General features: G+C 40.9%; 1 protein-coding gene across 3 annotated transcripts in view; it reads left to right on the top strand.

Annotated features, from left to right (window-relative positions):
- Positions 1–18,053, top strand: part of Crebbp (CREB binding lysine acetyltransferase) — a 139,028-nt gene that overhangs the window by 69,425 nt on the left and 51,550 nt on the right. For 2 of the 3 annotated variants that reach the window (XM_075941801.1, XM_075941800.1), the window contains exons 3-5: positions 630–806; positions 15,354–15,594; positions 16,854–16,967. In XM_075941801.1, the coding sequence (XP_075797916.1) occupies positions 630–806; positions 15,354–15,594; positions 16,854–16,967 (532 nt within the window). The remainder of the gene's footprint in view (positions 1–629; positions 807–15,353; positions 15,595–16,853; positions 16,968–18,053) is intronic. The other variant, XM_075941802.1, reaches the window with a different exon arrangement.

Here is an 18,053-nt window from a genome sequence, read left to right as displayed (position 1 = left end):
AAAAAAAACTCTATTAGAGAAAATATTCAGCATGTGTAATAATGGGTGTTACAGTCTCTACTGTTGTGAAGTTGGCAGTTACTGTGCCTTCAGTTTTCACCCTCCTCACTCACCATCACCTGCCTGGCTGGATCATTTTTAATCCAGAGCCCACATATTTTATCCTTTCGTTGCTAATGTTCCTACTCTGCATTTTGAACTAGTTGAAACTTAGTTAAAAATCCGAAGAGTAACCCTAGAGAAGCAAAGCTCTTAAAGATTCGCTGGAGAAGCCCCCATGATCATCAACTGGGGCCCTCTGCTGTGTAGGACTTGCTGGTACTGGACAGGGCTTTGGCCGGTAGGGAGGGGAGGAAAGTGCTGCCTCTTCTGGGATGGAGGTTAGGATGGGGGTCGTTTAAGCCACTTTGTTAGCTTTCTAATTGTAGAATTAACTTTGTAAATGAAACTTGTCTTTCCACGATTCTAACAACAAACTCTGATAATGAGGCTTTTATTTATAACTGGATGGAGGGGTTAGAGGAGATCATACCTTGTCCTCAGTGGGTCAGGCTAGCATTTCTAACATCTATTTTTTTTCATGTGATTGATTATGTCATGACAGATGATTATTCTTGGTTTTGTTTCAGATGGGAATGACTGGTAACACAAGTCCATTTGGACAACCCTTTAGTCAAACTGGAGGGCAGCAGATGGGAGCCACTGGAGTGAACCCCCAGTTATCCAGCAAGCAGAGCATGGTCAATAGTTTGCCTGCTTTTCCTACAGATATCAAGAATACTTCAGTCACCAATGTGCCAAATATGGTAAGTTGCCCTTGGTTTTTTCTGTACTTTGGGTCTTTGTGGGTGCTTTGGCATATGGATTTTATGGTGCTTATATTGAAAAGCTGTAACTGAGAGTGTGCTATTGGTGATAGGAATGCAACCCACAAAGCCGAAGAGCACAGTGAGCTTTGTATTTTCTGGTTGAACTAGCAACAAGATGGATAGGGAAGGTTGATTTAGCTGCTTTTCCCAGATTCCTTTTGTTGATGGAATTGTGTGTGAATTATTTTACTTGTGCAAAATTCTGAGTATCATCAAGACTGACTTACCTTGCTGTTTGTTAGTAGGTTGAAGCTGTCAGTAGAAGACTGATTTTTGTTACAGTCAAAAGACATATTTGTATTATAAGAATTATGTAGTACTGATGAGGCAGATGTTAGGTATGACTTTATAGATGATTTCACATCTTCATCCCCCGCCCCCGGCAGGGTTTCTCTGTGTCTTTGGAGCCTGTCCTGGAACTAGCCCTTGTGGACCAGGCTGGCTTTGAACTCACAAAGATCCGCCTGCCCTTGCCTCCCGAGTGCTGGGATTAAAGGATTAAAGGCACCACCACTGCCTGGCATCTTCATTCTTCCTAAGAGTTCCCAGTTATAACAGGAATTTGTCTGTGGAATCTCTAACCCAACAAACCAAGGTATTAATGGAAGTATCTCCTTTTGCCCAGAATAGAATCTCTTAGTTTAGAACACTGAGGGCTGGCCTCTGGTCCTCAGTGGTAACATCTCAACGGCTGAAGGCATAATGTGCAGGTGGTCACTTCCCTTCTTCCTTGTGTTTTTTGGTGACAGTGAGCCTTCTATATGTCCATATACTTCTACAGTAATGATTTGACAAGTCTTAGCAAAAAGTTGACCATGCTTTTTAGAAAGTTGTCTTTTGGCCTTGAAAAGCTAATTTTGAAATACTAGCACAAAGAGTTCCTGAGTGTTGTTTATTTTTCTTCCCCCCTGTAAGAGCTTCTCTAACTTTAGTATATCCCAGAATTAAGAGAATAACAGCATTTACAGTGTCAGAGCACTATTCTGAAGCTCTTGGGACGTAAGTGTTGAGGCCTTTCTCCACTAAGTGCACAGTCAGAAAGTAGAAACAGTGGGAAGAGGCTATCACTGTTAATACTTGTCTTTCTTTTCTTTTTTTTTTTTTTTAAAGATTTATTTATTATGTATACAGTGTTCTGTCTGTCTGTATCCTTGCTGGCCAGAAGAGGGCACCAAATCTCATTACAGATGGCTGCAAGCCACCATGTGGTTGCTGGGAATTGAACTCAGGACCTCTGGAAGAGCAGTCAGTGCTCTTAACCTCTGAGCCATCTCTCCAGTCCTCTTTTTTTTTTTTTAAAGCAGTAAAACCCGCCTATTTTCAAAACCACTCAATGATTTTCTGATTTTTGTTCTTATGACAGTCCCTTTAGCTCTCCTACCTTCCTTACAGTAGCTTTTGGTTGCCAGAGTTGTTCAGGGTTATGGGAACAGTGTTAGCCTCTGGGATCTGGAAGCCACACATACTGCCTGGCCTCTCTCATGTTTTGTTATTAGTTCTCCCTCAGAAGACAATGGCATGAACTCTGGGTCCAGCTGTCATTGCCTGCTACCCAGGCACACATTTAGGCTTCATTGAGTTATTTTCTTCTTTTGTTGTATTCTATGTTTTAAACAGGGGAATCCCTTACCTAATGTCCTCCTTCCTTTCCTCTTTCAATTTTTCTCTGTCTTCTTGTCCTCTCCTTTCCACTCTACTCCAGAGTGACAGAATCCCTCTACTCCAGGACCCTCTGCCAGCCTTGGCTGCTACTTAGGAGATCTAAACTCTCCAGGTATAGTGGCCAAGGGTTTCACAGAGGGACTCAGCAGAGCCTTCTCCTTTCAGTACGACAGCAGGGCTCCTTTCAGCCTCTGCAATAACAAGTGTTTTCCTACAGGGCCACCTGGAACCTTGGTAATGTTCGACAGTAACCTATGACCCTTCCTCTGTACTGGTCATTACAATCTAGTATCGCCAGGCATTAACAAAATATGTTCCCTGGGGTACAACTGTCCCTGTTGGGAACCTCTGCTTTGAAGGATGGTCAGGAGGATCAGTAGCAGTATGCCTTGTTCTTTTATTTTCTGGAATATTGGACGAATTCAGTCAACACTTTCCCTTGGCTCCCTCAATCACAGTAAGCTAAGGAAACATTTTTGTCTACAAAAGCTGTAGTGCTCACTCCAGGCAGTTTTCTTATAAAGGCACATGTGAACTTTTGAGAAAGATTCTTAGATACCTTTGGGGAGTAAACTAGGTCCTTTACCTGTACTGTTTATTCTGGTGGCACAGGATGGGCCAGGCAATGTCAAGCCATGTGCCCATGAACATTCTGGAACAACCTTCAGTGGAGCATTGAAGTAAAGAGGTCAAGGCACAGACTGCATGGCATCTTTTTCAGTGTGAATTTACCTTATTCCTGCAATGACTTCTTGAGAGGCATCATTCACAGATCCCATATGTTGGCGTGGAAATTGAGGTTCTAAGGGAATTTGGCTTGTTCATGGCCATGCAGTTTCTTTTTTGTGGGGTTTTAATTGTATCCCAATGTTTTAGCTGCCCTGAGTTCACCTGGGAAAGGTTTCCTTAACCTAGGCTTACACAGTTTGTTTGCAGTTCCTTAACTGTGTATTGTGATCTTTCTTGAATTTTTCTTCATTATATCTGGTGTCTTAAAATGCATAGATTTTACATGGCAAGGAAACATTGATATGAAAAACTAGATCTGCTACATTAAAAAAGAAAAATAAAATGCCCTGAACTAATGACCTTCTCCCTTTTTGGAGGAACCAGGGTTGGAGGGAATTATACTTTGAGAGTTGTTTCTGTGTTAAACTACCAAAAGCATCTTGGGGAGAAAAAGTTTTAATTGGCCTACACTTCCATATCACTGTCCATTATTGAGAGAAGTCAAGACATGAACTCAAGGCAGAAACCTGTAGTCACGGAAGCAAAGACCATGGAAGAATGCTACTGCTTGTTTCTCATGACTTGCTCGGTGTGCCTTTTAAAACTCAAGTCCACCTTCTTAAGGGTGGCATCACCCACATTGGGCTGGACCCTTTCACGTCAATCATTAATTAAGAAAATGCCTCACAAACTTGCCTAGACACCACTCTTATGGAGGCATTTTTTGGAACTGAGGTTCGCTTTTTTTTCAGAACCACTTGAGCTTGTGTCAAGCTGACAAAAACTAACCAGCACAAGAGGTAATTTTTAGGAGCCAGTAGACTTTGGTTCCAAACAGTTCACGTTAGGGACACTGATGCCAAATTACACAGGTTATGTTCTTCATGGGCAACTGAAGCTTCATAGCTGTGGGCCAAGGGACTCTTCTCCCTTCCCTCATGATCTCAGCATTCCGTCTGGTGTTGAGAATGGAATGATATGCAGTCATTTGTTTGATTCTTTCATTAGGTTTGCTGTGCCCTGCTATGGGCCCAGGTATGGTAGGAGCCCTAGAGGGGATTTGTGAGAGAAGGTGAGCTTGCCCTTTAGTGGAAAACAGAAAACCCCAATGGCGTGTGTGCCTTGCAGTAGTTAAGGTAGAACCATCAGACAAGGCCTCACCAAGGCAAGGAGATGTGAAGGTGATGCCACCGAGACCTTATAGTGGTTCTCAACCTTTCTAATGCCGTGACCCTTAATACAGTTCCTCATGGTATGCTGACCCCCAGCCAGAAAATTATTCTTGTTGGTTTTATAACTATAATTTGCTACTGTTACGGATCATAGTGTAAATATCTATGTTTTCCAATGGTCACAGGCCATCCCTGTGGAAGAGTTGTTCCACACCCAGGTTTTTTTTCTGTTAGCCCCTGCCCATTTCCAAGAAAAGCACCTGATTCCTGGTGACATTTTCTCCAAGCTTTGGATTGGACTTGCAGCCATTTTCATAGAACAAGTGTTTGAGGTAGAACTTACTTTTCTTAGGCAGAAAATGTTTAAGAAATAAAAGAACTGCATCTCCATGGCCTAGCAGGTCCCTGCAGGGTTATTTTCTGATAGGAAGTTCCTATATGTGGGTTTTTAAAATAAGAAACGTTGGAAACAACACTATAGAGGGGATTTCAGTATTCTTAAGGATGTAATGGAGATTCATTAGGTATGCTGCTTAGCTTATTTTAAATTGCTCATGAGTATGAGGTTATAATTTGTTTTTGTTGTGTGTTAAAATTTTGAGGTATACGTTTGGACAAGGCCAGGACAGCTGCTGATAGACACCTCTCTCTAAATGGGAGGGAAATATGGCTGGTCAGAGGATTTTTCAGGCAGAGGAGAGTTACAGTGCTGCATCCTGCCAGGATAGCCTGGTGGATACAGTGAGGCTGGTATCATCTGAGTGCTAAGACATGAATGCTAGACTTTCTTGGACTGTGTCCTGAACTTCAGTAAGAAGTTGTGCATCTCAGTATGCATGTCAGTGATGGGGCATCTTGAACCTTACCTGGTTTACCAGATTCAGAGTCCTCCAGGAAAAAGGCAAGAAATCTGTTTTTGTGGTCACCGAGAGGTTTCAGAATGTTTCTTGCTTAGTTTTCCAGCTTATGGCACTTTTCCTTAGAGAATATAGGAGATGTGTATAAGTGTGTTCCCTTCTTACCACATGCTGTTCCATTGTCTCTGAGTGATTTTTCCCTTCTTCTAGGAAATAGGAAATAGGTGGTTTTGTTTCGACAGGTTCTTAATATGTAGCCCAGGATGGTTCAACTCATGCCTCAAACTTCTGAGTACTGAGGTTACAGGCACATGGCACAATGCTAGGCTTTGATAGCTGTGTCTATTTGATGCACACTTTCTGTTTTAAGCCTCAGCTTTGTATTCTCAGTGGTTGCCGGGTCCTGGAGGGAATAAGAGCAAATAGTATTGCAGAGTGTTGTGTTCTGGCTCCTCTGGTTTTTGCTTTGAAGTAATTTTCAGAAGTTACAGAGGATTGTGTTTCAAGGTGTTGGAGTAGTGTTCAAGAAGCAAAGACATGTAGAGTTTGGGTGTGTCTAGATCTCAAAAGCCACCTCAGAACGAAAGTTCACTGCATGCATCTGCTTGGGTCTGTGAGTATATGGAGGGAGAAAACTACTTCTTTCTTGATCCTTTCTCCTTAATGTTTAAGACAAAATTCTTTGAAACCTTGCTTATTCTTGAACATTTACTAGAAATAACTTACTTTTCTAAGAGGAGTGTCAGGGTAAGCTTGTTTATATATAAACAAATATATATTCTTTTTTCATATCTCTGAGTATATTCTTGGGATAGAATTAGGTTTTTAAAACTTCATCCATTCAAGACCACATTTTTGTTCAAGAAATGTTCATGTGACTGTGGTAATGTAGGTGTATAAAATAGGTCTACAAAGCATTTCTGATAACATAAGCTCATAAATTTACTTTAGACCATTGGAATATATATGTGTATATATATGTGTGTGTGTGTATATATATATAGCCTTACCATTTATGAAAATGAAAGTTAACTTGCATATGAGAGATTTACTTGTTTATATAAAATTTAAACATCTTAATGTTTGACTCTGCAGTTTATAGAGCGTTTTTGATGATTTTTGTAGTTGATAGTTTGATTTTATAATTGTCGGTGCTAAGAATGCTGCTTTGTATAAATGTATTGCAAAGTGTATGTGGGGACATTTTGGAAATTGTTGGAAATTCAGTACTAGTCCCAAGCCACAATTTAATTTGATGATTTTTTTTTAATTGGAGCTCAAGTCAGAAACTCAATTTTAAAATCAAACTTTCTGATACATTGAAACTGGAGATATCTCAGAGGTTAAGAATACTGGTTGCTACTCTTCAGAGTACCCTGGGTTCAGTTCCCAGTGCCCTAATGGTAGCTCACAACCACCAGTAACTTAGGTCCAGAAATGGGACAGCCTCTTCAGGCACCAGACACGCAAATGGTGCACAGTCAGTCATCCAGGCACAACACCCATACACACAAAATAAAACAAATTCATAAACATTACTGCTCAGAGCCGGACGGTGGTGGCGCACGCCTTTAATCCCAGCACTCGGGAGGCAGAGGCAGGCGGATCTCTGTGAGTTCGAGACCAACCTGGTCTACAAGAGCTAGTGCCAGGACAGGCTCCAAAGTCACAGAGAAACCCTGTCTCGAAAAACCAAAAAAAGAAAAAAAAACATTACTGTTCAGGAATGACTTCTGGAAATATTCAGTCTTTGTTTTCTGTAATTAAATCGTCATGTTTCTTGAAGAACAGAAAAATTTGTATGTGCAGAAAAACATGCAGTCTTGAGCCTCAGGTGTTCTAGGTAGTGTTAGTGTTGATTTGGCATGATGCATGTGCAGTGCAAAGTACACACATTGTGTTCAGAGCAGAGGTCATTTTTTTTATTGAGTTGTTTGATTTTTATGCTTTGCTGTCTGTCCTGTTAGGAGCCTATTAGCAAGGTCTGACTTTGTGAAAGAGGAGAGCAGAGAGGTTCAGGGTAGGGTCCAGCTGTGACATAGCCTCCTCACAGCCTAGCCAAGGTGCTTGCCCCTGGACGTTGGCTTTTCTTATCATCTGGGACCCCTGAGTGAGTCCCTGCCTTGAGGATGGATAAATACTACAAGAGCCAATGGTTATTGGACCTTGAACTAATCCTGTCACTGGGTACCTGTAAAATGAAGATGGCCAAGAGGAAGAGAAACATTACTCTGTTATTGTTATTTGCAAATTATGATGTACACTTCAAATCTTTTTCCTAGTTTATGGATCATCTTTACTATTCCACTTGTTTCCAGTTGCTTTAGTGAGAATGAGCATCAGTTTTCTTTTTGCTTTTTCTCTCTCATGTAGCCATGGCTGTCCTGGCACTCACTCTGTAGCCCAGGCTGGCCTGGCACTCAGAGATCCCCTCACTATAAGTGTTATTTCTGTGAAGTATGGTCTCACACTTTGTCATTGGCGTTCTTCTTTCCAGCATGACAGCCAGGAGGTTAGTCATCTTGAATGTTTTATTCCTATTGTGAAGATTAATTTTAGAATATTAATCTATTGAAACATTGATCTAAACCGGTTCTAGTAGTCCTTTGGAACTTTAACCAGTAGTACCTGTGCCCTTTAGCAAGTGTCTCTGAGGAAAACCGGGAGGGATGAGGATTATTGCCTTAGGTTTCTTAACTAATATGGCTTTTACACATGTGCATTACAAGCTACTAATTTCATCTTCTAGTACTTTATATACTTTTAAAACATTTTTATTCTTTGAGAATTTGATTAACAGTACATATTTCTTGCATACACTCATACAGACACATATACACCTCTTTTCCCCATAACTGCTCTCACTCACCCATCCCTAACTCAGCTTAGTGTCTTTTATTTTTTAATGATCAGTCAGCTCCAATTTGTGCTCCCATATGCTTCCACTGGAGTGTGATTGACCTACCACATTCTTTAAGAAAGCCTGTACCAACTGTCCATAGCTCTTCAGTATGGACTCATGAGCCCTTTCACACCGTGCTAGAATGATGACTGGCTTGAGCCTGTGCAGGCAAACCATGGTCTCTGAGTTTATGGGTGTAGCAGTCCTGTCGTGTCCAGAGGACACAGTTTCACTCTAGTTCCTCCTCAGCCTCTGGCTCTTACAGTCTTTTCTCCTGTCTTTCATGACGGTCCCTGAGTGTGTACATGTGTCCAGAAGAGGCTCTCATTTGTCTTTTTCGCTCACTGTTGACACGATATTTCTCTTTAGCTGCCACTTGCATTTTGTTGACTTGGCAGGAAGCCAGCAAGTCCCAGCAATCTTCCTGTTTTCATCCCTCACAGAAGTGGGGTTACAGGTATGCACCAAGTGTTTGGCTTTTTATATGGGTCCTGTGTTCTTAACCACTGAGCCATTTCTCTGAGCCTGTCTATTTTTTATACTTAATTTTTCATCATTTTCTTTTTTTCCTCTTTCGGGGATGTAGGGTATATGTGTGCGTGTGCATGTGGAGGCCAGAGTTTAGTAGTTAGTGTCTTTTTTGTCTTTAATCACTACCTTGTTTATGTATTGATCTCAGAGCTCACTGTTTTAGGTAGGTTAACTAGCTGGCTAGCTTTGGTAATCCTCCATCTCTGCCTTCCAGTGCCTACCTGGCTTTTTATATGGGTTCTAGGGAATCCAAACTCCATGCCTAACACTTGCCTTCAGCAAGCTCTTTACTACTGAGCTATCTCCCCAGCTCTAATTCTTTATCATTTTCTATGATTCTTCTAATTTCATTTTTCCAGTAATTTCTCTCCAAAGAGGAATGTTTTGGTTATAAAAATAATGAGCCAGGTTGTGGTGGCACATGCCATTAATCCCAGCACTCAGGAGGCAGAGGCAGGTGGATCTCTGTGAGTTTCAGGCCAGCCTGGTCTACAAGAGCTAGTTCCAGGACAGGCTCCAAAGCTACAGAGAAACCCTGTCTCGAAAACAAACAAACAAACAAACAAAAGTAATGAATACTTTCTGTAAAACATTGACCAATACATTAGTTTTCAAAAAGTAGGTAAAGCTAGACCCTGAAAGATTCACTTGTTGTTATAGAACTATGCTTTTTGTGAAGGTTTTTCTCAGAAAAGATACAGAGTTAATAAGAAAAAACTGAGTGACTTTATAGATTTCTAAAAACTAAGTTCTAAATATACTTAAAGTAGCTTTTTGTTAAAGCTGACAAATCTACTCTGATGTTATTATTTGGTGCCTTAAGCGTAATAGTCACTTTGTGTTGCATTCTAATTTTTTTGTCTATCAGATATTTTAAAAAAGGGTTATTCATCTTTGACTAGAGTTATTTGAGGTCTGTCATACTTTTGATAGCTCTATACTATTTCAATATAGCCCTGTGACAGTGTTTAATTAGGCCATCTTTTATAGGCATTTACATTTTTTCATTAATTGATGTGATACTTAACCTTGTGTATACATTTTAGCGCATCTTTGTCCGGTTACTTCCTTAACAGTGGGTTAAAAGAAGTGGGTCTACAGAGCCAAAGAAATGTGTATTTGGTCTGTTCATTAACTCAGCCATAAAGCACATACTTAAAATTCTTGAGGCCATGGGTTTAATACCCAGTGCCTTGAAGAAGAAATGAAAGGGGGGGGGGGATGAAATGCAGTTGGTGATGGTGGCACCTTCGTATAATCTCATCATTCTAGAGGCAGACTTGAGGACAGCCTGGGTTGCTGAGCATTGTCTCAACCCCTATCCCACAACCAAGAGTGCACATTTCCTTTGATAGAGGTTCTTTCCCAAGTCTGGAAGTTTGTCTTTCAAACATTACTCTAAGCTGTACTTTTACCAGACACTTGAGAGTACTTTTCTTAGATACCACCAACAACCGTGGTGATTATTTTTCTGTATTGTCTATACTGACAGGTGAAAAGCATCTGTTTTATTTTGATGACTTTGATCAATGAACTAAAGCTTTAGAAACAGATTTATTGAGCTGAACATGGTGACATACGGCTATAATCTGGCACTTGGAATGTGGAGGATTAGCCCAACATAGACTACATGAGACCCTGTCTTAGAATAACAAAACTAATCAAACAAAAATCAAGCTTTTATTAAGATATAATTCATATATAATTATTTTCTTATACGCTGCTCAGATAAGTGGCATTGTGTGACCATGGCCTTGATCAATTTGGGACATTTTCATTATCCTAAAAGGAAGCCCTATACCATTAGCAGCTACTCTGCAATTTTTAGGAATTTTCGTTTCTAGCCAATCCCAGGTCTGTGTTCTGCTCCTATTCATTCATGATCATAAAACAAAATGGAATCATACATTGTATGTATGTTTTTTTTTCTGCCTGGCTTCTTTCACTGACTGAGTTAAAGTTTTCGAAGTTTACATTGTAGCGTGTGCCATCTTTTTAATGGTGAGAAAAATATTCCAATTTGAATAGACCACATTTTAGTCTTTCCTTGAACACTTGAATTGTTTGTGTTTCTGGCTGTTATAAATAATACTCCTGTGAACTTTTATTTTCTACATGTTTGTATATGAACATGTCCTTTTAATTATCTTGGATATGTGCCCAGGAGTGCAGTTACAGAGTGATATACTGTTGTTGTGTTGAGGAACTGCCAGATGGTTTCCCAGCATTTAGGTTCTTGCCAGTGATGTGTGTCCAGTTCTCCACATCCTCCTCCTCTGGATCAGTGCTGTTGTTTAGAATCTGTATTCTCATTAATAATCACCTTGGTGGGTTGTATGCTGTACTCTGTGGCTTTGATTTATATTTTTCCCTTTCTCCCCCCTCCCTCTCTCCCGAGATAGGGTCTCAAACTCTCTGTAGACCAGGCTGGACTGAAACTCAAGGAGATCCCACCTACCTCTGCCCTCGTAGTGCTGAAATTAAAGATGTGCACTACCATGCCTGGTTTAATTGAAATTATTGTAATAGCTAGTGGTGTTTAATGTCTGAATTGGTGGGGTTTTTGTTGTTGTTGTTGTTTGAGAAATGTCTAGTCAGATCCTTAAGTGTAAGAGTTTGTGGGGGTTTTTTTCTTAATGTTTTGGATTCCAGCTGGGTATTAGACCTATGACTTACAACTAATTCCCCCATTCTTTTGGGATTTTGTTGTTGTTCGTTTGATTGTTTAGTGTTTTGTTTTTGGCTGTTTTTTTTTTTTTTTTGAGACAGGGTTTCTCTTGTGTAGTCTTGACTAGCCTCGAACTCACAGAGATCTACCTACCTGCCTCTTTCTCCCTAGTGCTGGGATTAAAGGCTTGTGTCACCACTGTTTGTCTTAATTTCTTCTATTCTTTAGGCTGAGTTTTATTTTATTTTTGTTTTGCTTTGTTTTTCTTGTCATGTGTGTGTGCACATGTACATACATGTCTGTGATCCTACCCTTGGAAGACTGCAGCTGATATCAGTAAGGGAATCTTCTTTGAGTTCTCTACCTTATTCTTTTTGAGGCAGGGTCTTTGAATCAAACCCATAACCTGTTGATATGGCTAGTATTTTTAGTCAGTTTGCACTGGAGTCCCTTGTCTCCACCTTCTGAGGCAGGAATTACAGTGAGCTGCCACAGCCACCCAGTATTGTGTGTTAAGTATCTAAGCTTCAGTCTTCTGGTTGTTTGGCAAGTGCTTTAAAAACAATGCCATGTTTCCAGCCCTCCTTTGTTTTTGAGATAGTAGTGTCTTACTCTGTTGCTCAGGCTACCCTGGAACTCAATTTGTAACCTAGGCAGGCCTTGATCTTACTGTAATCCTCTTGCCTCGGCCTCTTGAGCACTGGGATTACAGACGTAAACCATTATTCTTAGATGAAGAAAGCTTTCTTATTTCAGTATTAGAAAAAAAAAATCGTTTTTTTCTAGTTTACTCTACCCTTTTAAAAACCCTACTTTATCCCGTGTGTAATTTAGAATTGTGGGGAACATAGCAATCAAAAGTTGTTCTCCCACCCTCAACTTGGACCCTCTCCTTTATCTTAAACTACCAAGTGCACATAAGTCTACTTCTGAACTTTAAAAAGTCTATAGATTGGGGCTAGAGAGATGGCTCAGCAGTGAAGAGCACACACATACTGCTCTTGCAGGAGGACCTGAGTTCAGTTCTCAGCATCAACATGGCAGCTCACAACTTCCTGTAACAACAGCTCCAAGGATCTTAACCCTCTTCTGGACTGCACAGGCACTACATTCATGTGTACATGCTCTTTCACCACATAAGTAAAAAGAAAAAATTAAAAATATACTGCTAGACTATTTCTTAGTATATGACCATGTAGTTTTCCCTCCCCCCTTTCTGAGAGAGGCTCTCAGTATATTGATGACTGGCCTGGAACTTGCTATGTAGACCAGGCTGGCCTTGAACTCAACAGAGATCTGCCATCCTCTGCATCCTGAGTGCCGGAATTAAAGATGTTTATCACCACACCCTTTAGTTTTTTAAAATAAAAAATTAAAAATATGTGTGCTTTAACTTTATTAGTATGTATATATACATATATGCATATGTGTATATATGTATAGTACACACAAATGTGTAGTGTGTGTACACGCCTGGATCCTCTGGGATTAGAGTAAGGCTTTTATGAGCAGCCACATGCATGCTAGAACTTAACCCCCTGTCCTCTAGAAGAACAGTCAGTGCTATTAGATGCAAAGCCATTTCTCTAATGCCCCCCCCCCCTTTTTTTTATTTTCGAGACAGGATTTCTCTGTAGCTTTTGGTTTCTGTCCTGGAACTAGCTCTTGTAGACCAGGCTGGCCTTGAACTCACAAAGAGCTGCCTCCTCTGCCTCCCGAGTGCTGGGATTAAAGGCATGCGCCACCACCGCCCGGCTGCCCCTCCCATTTTTAACTGTTTTTCAAACATTTTTCTAAACTATTATGAAAATCGTGTAAAATGTATGGATTACTTTTGAGAAACAATACTTAGTTTTGTGTCATGTTCTTTTTAAAATTTTGTTGTGTGTGTGGGTGCAGTTGCACGCAAGTATGTTTATATACTATCTCATGATGCATATATGGAGGTCAGACGGCAACTTGGAAGATGGTTCTCTCCTCCACCCTGGAATCTAGCATTTGAGCTTAGGTACTTCTGTGCTTTAATGGGACAGTCCTGTCTAAGCTTTATTCTTGGTGCCTGCCTGGGCAGTAGGGACTAGATGTGTACGCTGAAAGAGCTTCTGAAGAGTGCTTTTGACAGATCCTAGGCCCACCTGCAGCCCCTGTTGCTCCTTAAACGCCAGCCTGGGAGAAGCAATTGAATCTGCCTCTCGGTTCCTAGGAACTTTGTAAAAATTGGACCAGACAGTGCTGGGGTGGTGGCTCAGTTAGTAAACTTGAGTTTAGATACCAAGGACCCACATTTTAACAAGCCATGTGTAACCCCAGTGCTGATGGGGCGAACAGGGGGCTCCCTGGAACTCACTAGCCAGGCAATCTACCTGATAGCTTCAGGTTCAGTGAATAATGTGTCTCATTAGATAAAGTAGAAAACACCCAGGGTCAACCTGGCTTCCATATACACATGTGAACACATACACACTTAATATTTTTATAACTTTTCCTCCCAATTGTGAATACATACTTACTTGTGGTTCTTTTAATAAATATTTTTAATTGGGGCTGGAGAGATGATTTGGTGGTTGAGAGCATTTGTTGTTCTTAAGAGAGGATGCAGATTTGATGTAGCACCCCACAGCAGTTCACAACTCCAGAGTATTCTTCTGACCTTTGTAGACAACAAGTGTGTGTGTATATGGTGCAGATATACATGCAGGCAAAACACTCACATGTAAAATGAATAAGCCTAATTAAAATTTTTTACTTTTAATTGTTATATTTGTATGTATGGAGGTCAGGACTACTTGTATGTTGGTTCTCTCCTCCCACCATGTGGGTACTGCGGTTCTAAAGCAGGTCATCAGGCTTGGCAACAAGTTCTTTACCATTGAGCTATCTCACCAGTTCCAATGATTCTTACATTAGAATACAATGGAGAAGATAAATGACTCTAATTGGGAATATCAGAATATTTTGAAAGATCCTTGATCTTTGCTTGATAGTGCGTATTATAAGCATTATGTTTATCTTTTTTGGTAAATCTGTATATGTGTGTCAAGAATGTTCGTAATTCGTAACCCCACAGGCCTCTTTTTATTTTTCCTGTAGTTGAGAGTTACACCAGGCAAATTTGCTTCAGACAGAGAAAAACAAACCAACTCAGTTTCTGGAGTTTGTAGCAGATTGCCAACTATTTTTTGGAAAAAAATTATTACAAGTGGCTGGATGTGTTGCACTGGTCTTTAATCCCAGCTCTTGGGAGGAAAAGGCAGGTAGATTTCTGAGTTTGAGGCCATCTTGGTCTACAGAACGAGTTCCAGGTCAGCCAAGGCTACACAGAGAAACTCTGACTTGAAAAATCAAAAAAAGAAAATCTTATAATTGGAAATTTTAATGAAAGACAATTTCTTTCTTAAAATAAGAAAGCATTTTAGACATACTTGATGTTGTGTTTCTAGTAAGTGTATCATGCCTTTCTAAAGGCTGACCACAGTGAAACCAAAGTGCATGTGTTACCCTCTGAGTGTGCTCCAATGAAATATCAGTGCAAGGTGGTACAGAGACACACCACCGAGCAGAAGTTACCTCTGATCCTTAGCTATGTGCTACAGTGCACCAAGGCAGTCTTTCATTAGGTTGAACCATATGAAATTGCCAACATTTCGCAGTGGCATCTTGTGGGTCAGCTGACACTAATGGTGCTTATGGTGGGGTGGATTGAATTTGTGTTGCTGCAGCCCAGAGCTGGTGTCAATTTTGTTGTTGTTGTCATTGGATGATAATTGTATTCAAGTGAACTTGAATCAGCTTTATATCTGAGTTAAACTCATCTTGTGTTTGGGATCTTCTCAAAGTTTTTGGTGGATTAAAGAAAGTATTCCAGTTCTTTTGACCATGTTATTCATGAGCTTTCCTAATAATTAGAGTGAATCAAAACTCTAAACACTTAATAAGATATTTTGTTACTTTGTTTTATTTTAGTCCCAGTTGCAAACATCAGTGGGAATTGTACCCACACAAGCAATTGCAACAGGCCCCACAGCAGACCCTGAAAAGCGCAAATTGATACAGCAGCAGCTGGTTCTACTGCTTCATGCCCACAAATGTCAGAGACGAGAGCAAGCAAATGGAGAGGTTCGGGCCTGCTCTCTTCCACACTGTCGAACCATGAAAAATGTTTTGAATCATATGACACATTGTCAGGCTGGGAAAGCCTGCCAAGGTAAGTGCCCTTTTCTGAACCTAGTGGCTGTTGTTAGGGTGGAATTTGCCTTTATTATTTTTAGCAGCTTTCGTGGTTGGAAGCCTACATGGCATAGGTGCTGGCCTCCTTTTGGCATGACCTAGAATATGTTCTTCCCACAGTCCCCATATCTGACAGTCAGCTGTCCCTGAAAAGCTCACCTGCTGAGGAGGCAGGTGATTTGGTGTTCTGATGCTCTGAGCTGCCCCTGAATGAGGCGGTGTCCTCAGTTTGTTCTTTTTCTTCTTCCTTTCATGAAGGACTTCTCTGTAACTTCTTGAGTACTCCTTGTTAATGTCTATGTTGTTGTCTAGGGCAGTAATTCACACAGGCAGGCACAACTTTCCTGGTACCCCCAGCATCTTTCTTGTGGTTGTTTCATGGATTCAGGCTATCAGTAGCTCCTCTGCCCTCTCTGTCTTGAGACTGTTCTAATGGTACCCAAGTTATCATTCCTAGGGAGGGGGGAAATCAGGCACATGCATCTTGTGCTATTCTTTTTTTTTAAAATTTTTTATTCATTTATTTTGTTACTGTACACTTCAGTTTCATTGAAGGAAGTGTTTCCTGTTAACAGCCCTGCTTTCTTGTACTCTTTCTTCTCTTACTTCTTGTGTTCATAAACCTTGGGGGAAATAGCTTCCTGGTCTCCCTCTATACCATGTTACCATTGTGAATCCCTAGAATAACTCTGATCATGATGGAAACATGGAACAGGGGAGGTTAGACTTTAGAGCATGAGAACTGGATATATTCAGTATCAGTCACTCTCTCCGAGTACTTTACTAAGTACCCCGGTGTCCTTTCAGAATTCCTACAGACTTCTCATTGACTTCTCTATCTCTGTTTCTTCAGTGGTAGTTCTTAGCTGGTTTCATCCTTAAATATAATTTAATGTTTTAATTTTTAATAGTGGCATTGTAGATCTCCATTCTATCTTCCATTGTAGGTGCTCAGTATTTCAGAGGTTGATAGCTTTTGTTCTGTTTTGTGGGCAGAACCTTAATCACCCATCATTCATAACATTGCTTCTATGGGAAGTTTTTGGCTGGTATTACTGACAGTCAGCTTACAAACTTTTTGGATAGTCTGTTTGTAAGTTAAGGACTGCCTGTACTGTATTATGGTTACACTTGTTACCATTGTTTTTTAATGGAATCTGGCATTATAATTTAGGTGTAATTGAAGTGTGACGATTTGGATAGAAAAATAACATCTCGTTGTTTTTCTGGTCATAGTTGCCCATTGTGCATCTTCACGACAAATCATCTCTCATTGGAAGAACTGCACACGACATGACTGTCCTGTTTGCCTCCCTTTGAAAAATGCCAGTGACAAGCGAAACCAACAAAGTAAGTGAGCACGGGGCAGAGAAGCTTGGAGATGAGAATAGAAACTGTTCTTAAGAGAATGCTGAGAGTAGGTAGGTAGTGGGCAAGGGTCACCAGCACAACATGCTGGGTGAGGTAGGGCTAGCAGTGACTGAGGTACAGCCAAGCTCAGAGGGTAGATGGGCTTCCAGTGAACTTTGTGAATAGCCATGGCCATAGTGGGCTTTCATTTACCTCCACCAAACTGCACACATGGACTTGAAGGCATGCCAAAACAGCAAGGTCACTTCCATCAAATAGCTGTCAGGAAGATTTGATATGTCAGGTCACCTACAATGACAGTGACATCATGGGGGCAATAGAGGGGAATTTTTTGTGAAGAGCCTTTTAGGTTGTATCAGTGTTAAGAGCCTGGTAAAGGTTTGTTTATGCAGTTCCCATACCAGCTGGCATAACAACTTATTGAGGTTTAGTCTGGGAATCTTAGACTCAGGGTTGACACATTCTGCTCATCCCCATCATTTTGTTGTCTTCTGAATCATCTGTGTAGTCTTTGATGTGACCAGTTCTCTACTGGCTGCTCTTTACTGCATCTGGCCCCTGGATCCCTGTTGTTTTTAGACCCCTGGCTTTCTGCTCTTTTTAGGCATCAGAGCATTGAGAAGGACATGAACACCTTTCCCCAGATTTAAGACTTTTTGCTGTCATTTCAGAGGCTAAATTGTGGTCTTTGGTTCCCCATTTGGATGTCTAGGAAGTGCCCTTGGGTCTATGTCATCCTCTAGTTGGAGGCATGCAGTCCTCTAGTGATCTTTCAGGATGGCACAGTCTTTCTCATCTTTCACCATCTCTACTTCCTGATGTTCTAAGTGTTCCTCACTTAGAGCATCTTCTTGAACATCTTCAGAGGTTCCCCTTCTGCCTGGTGCACATGTGCTGCTTTCTTCCCGACTGGCTACACATGACAGTCACCCTATCTAAGAGTGCCATGGAGTGGAGTGCCATTGCTGGCTGTTTGATCTCCTCTTAGGAATCTAGCTTTCCTTCCTATAAACTGCCTCACACTTCACAGCATGCTTCATTGAGAAAAGGGGTAGGAGTTGGGGT

This window comes from Microtus pennsylvanicus, chromosome 11 (assembly GCF_037038515.1).
Source record: "Microtus pennsylvanicus isolate mMicPen1 chromosome 11, mMicPen1.hap1, whole genome shotgun sequence".
Taxonomy (NCBI): Eukaryota; Metazoa; Chordata; class Mammalia; order Rodentia; family Cricetidae; genus Microtus; species Microtus pennsylvanicus.
This window is presented reverse-complemented; position numbering and strand designations above follow the sequence as displayed.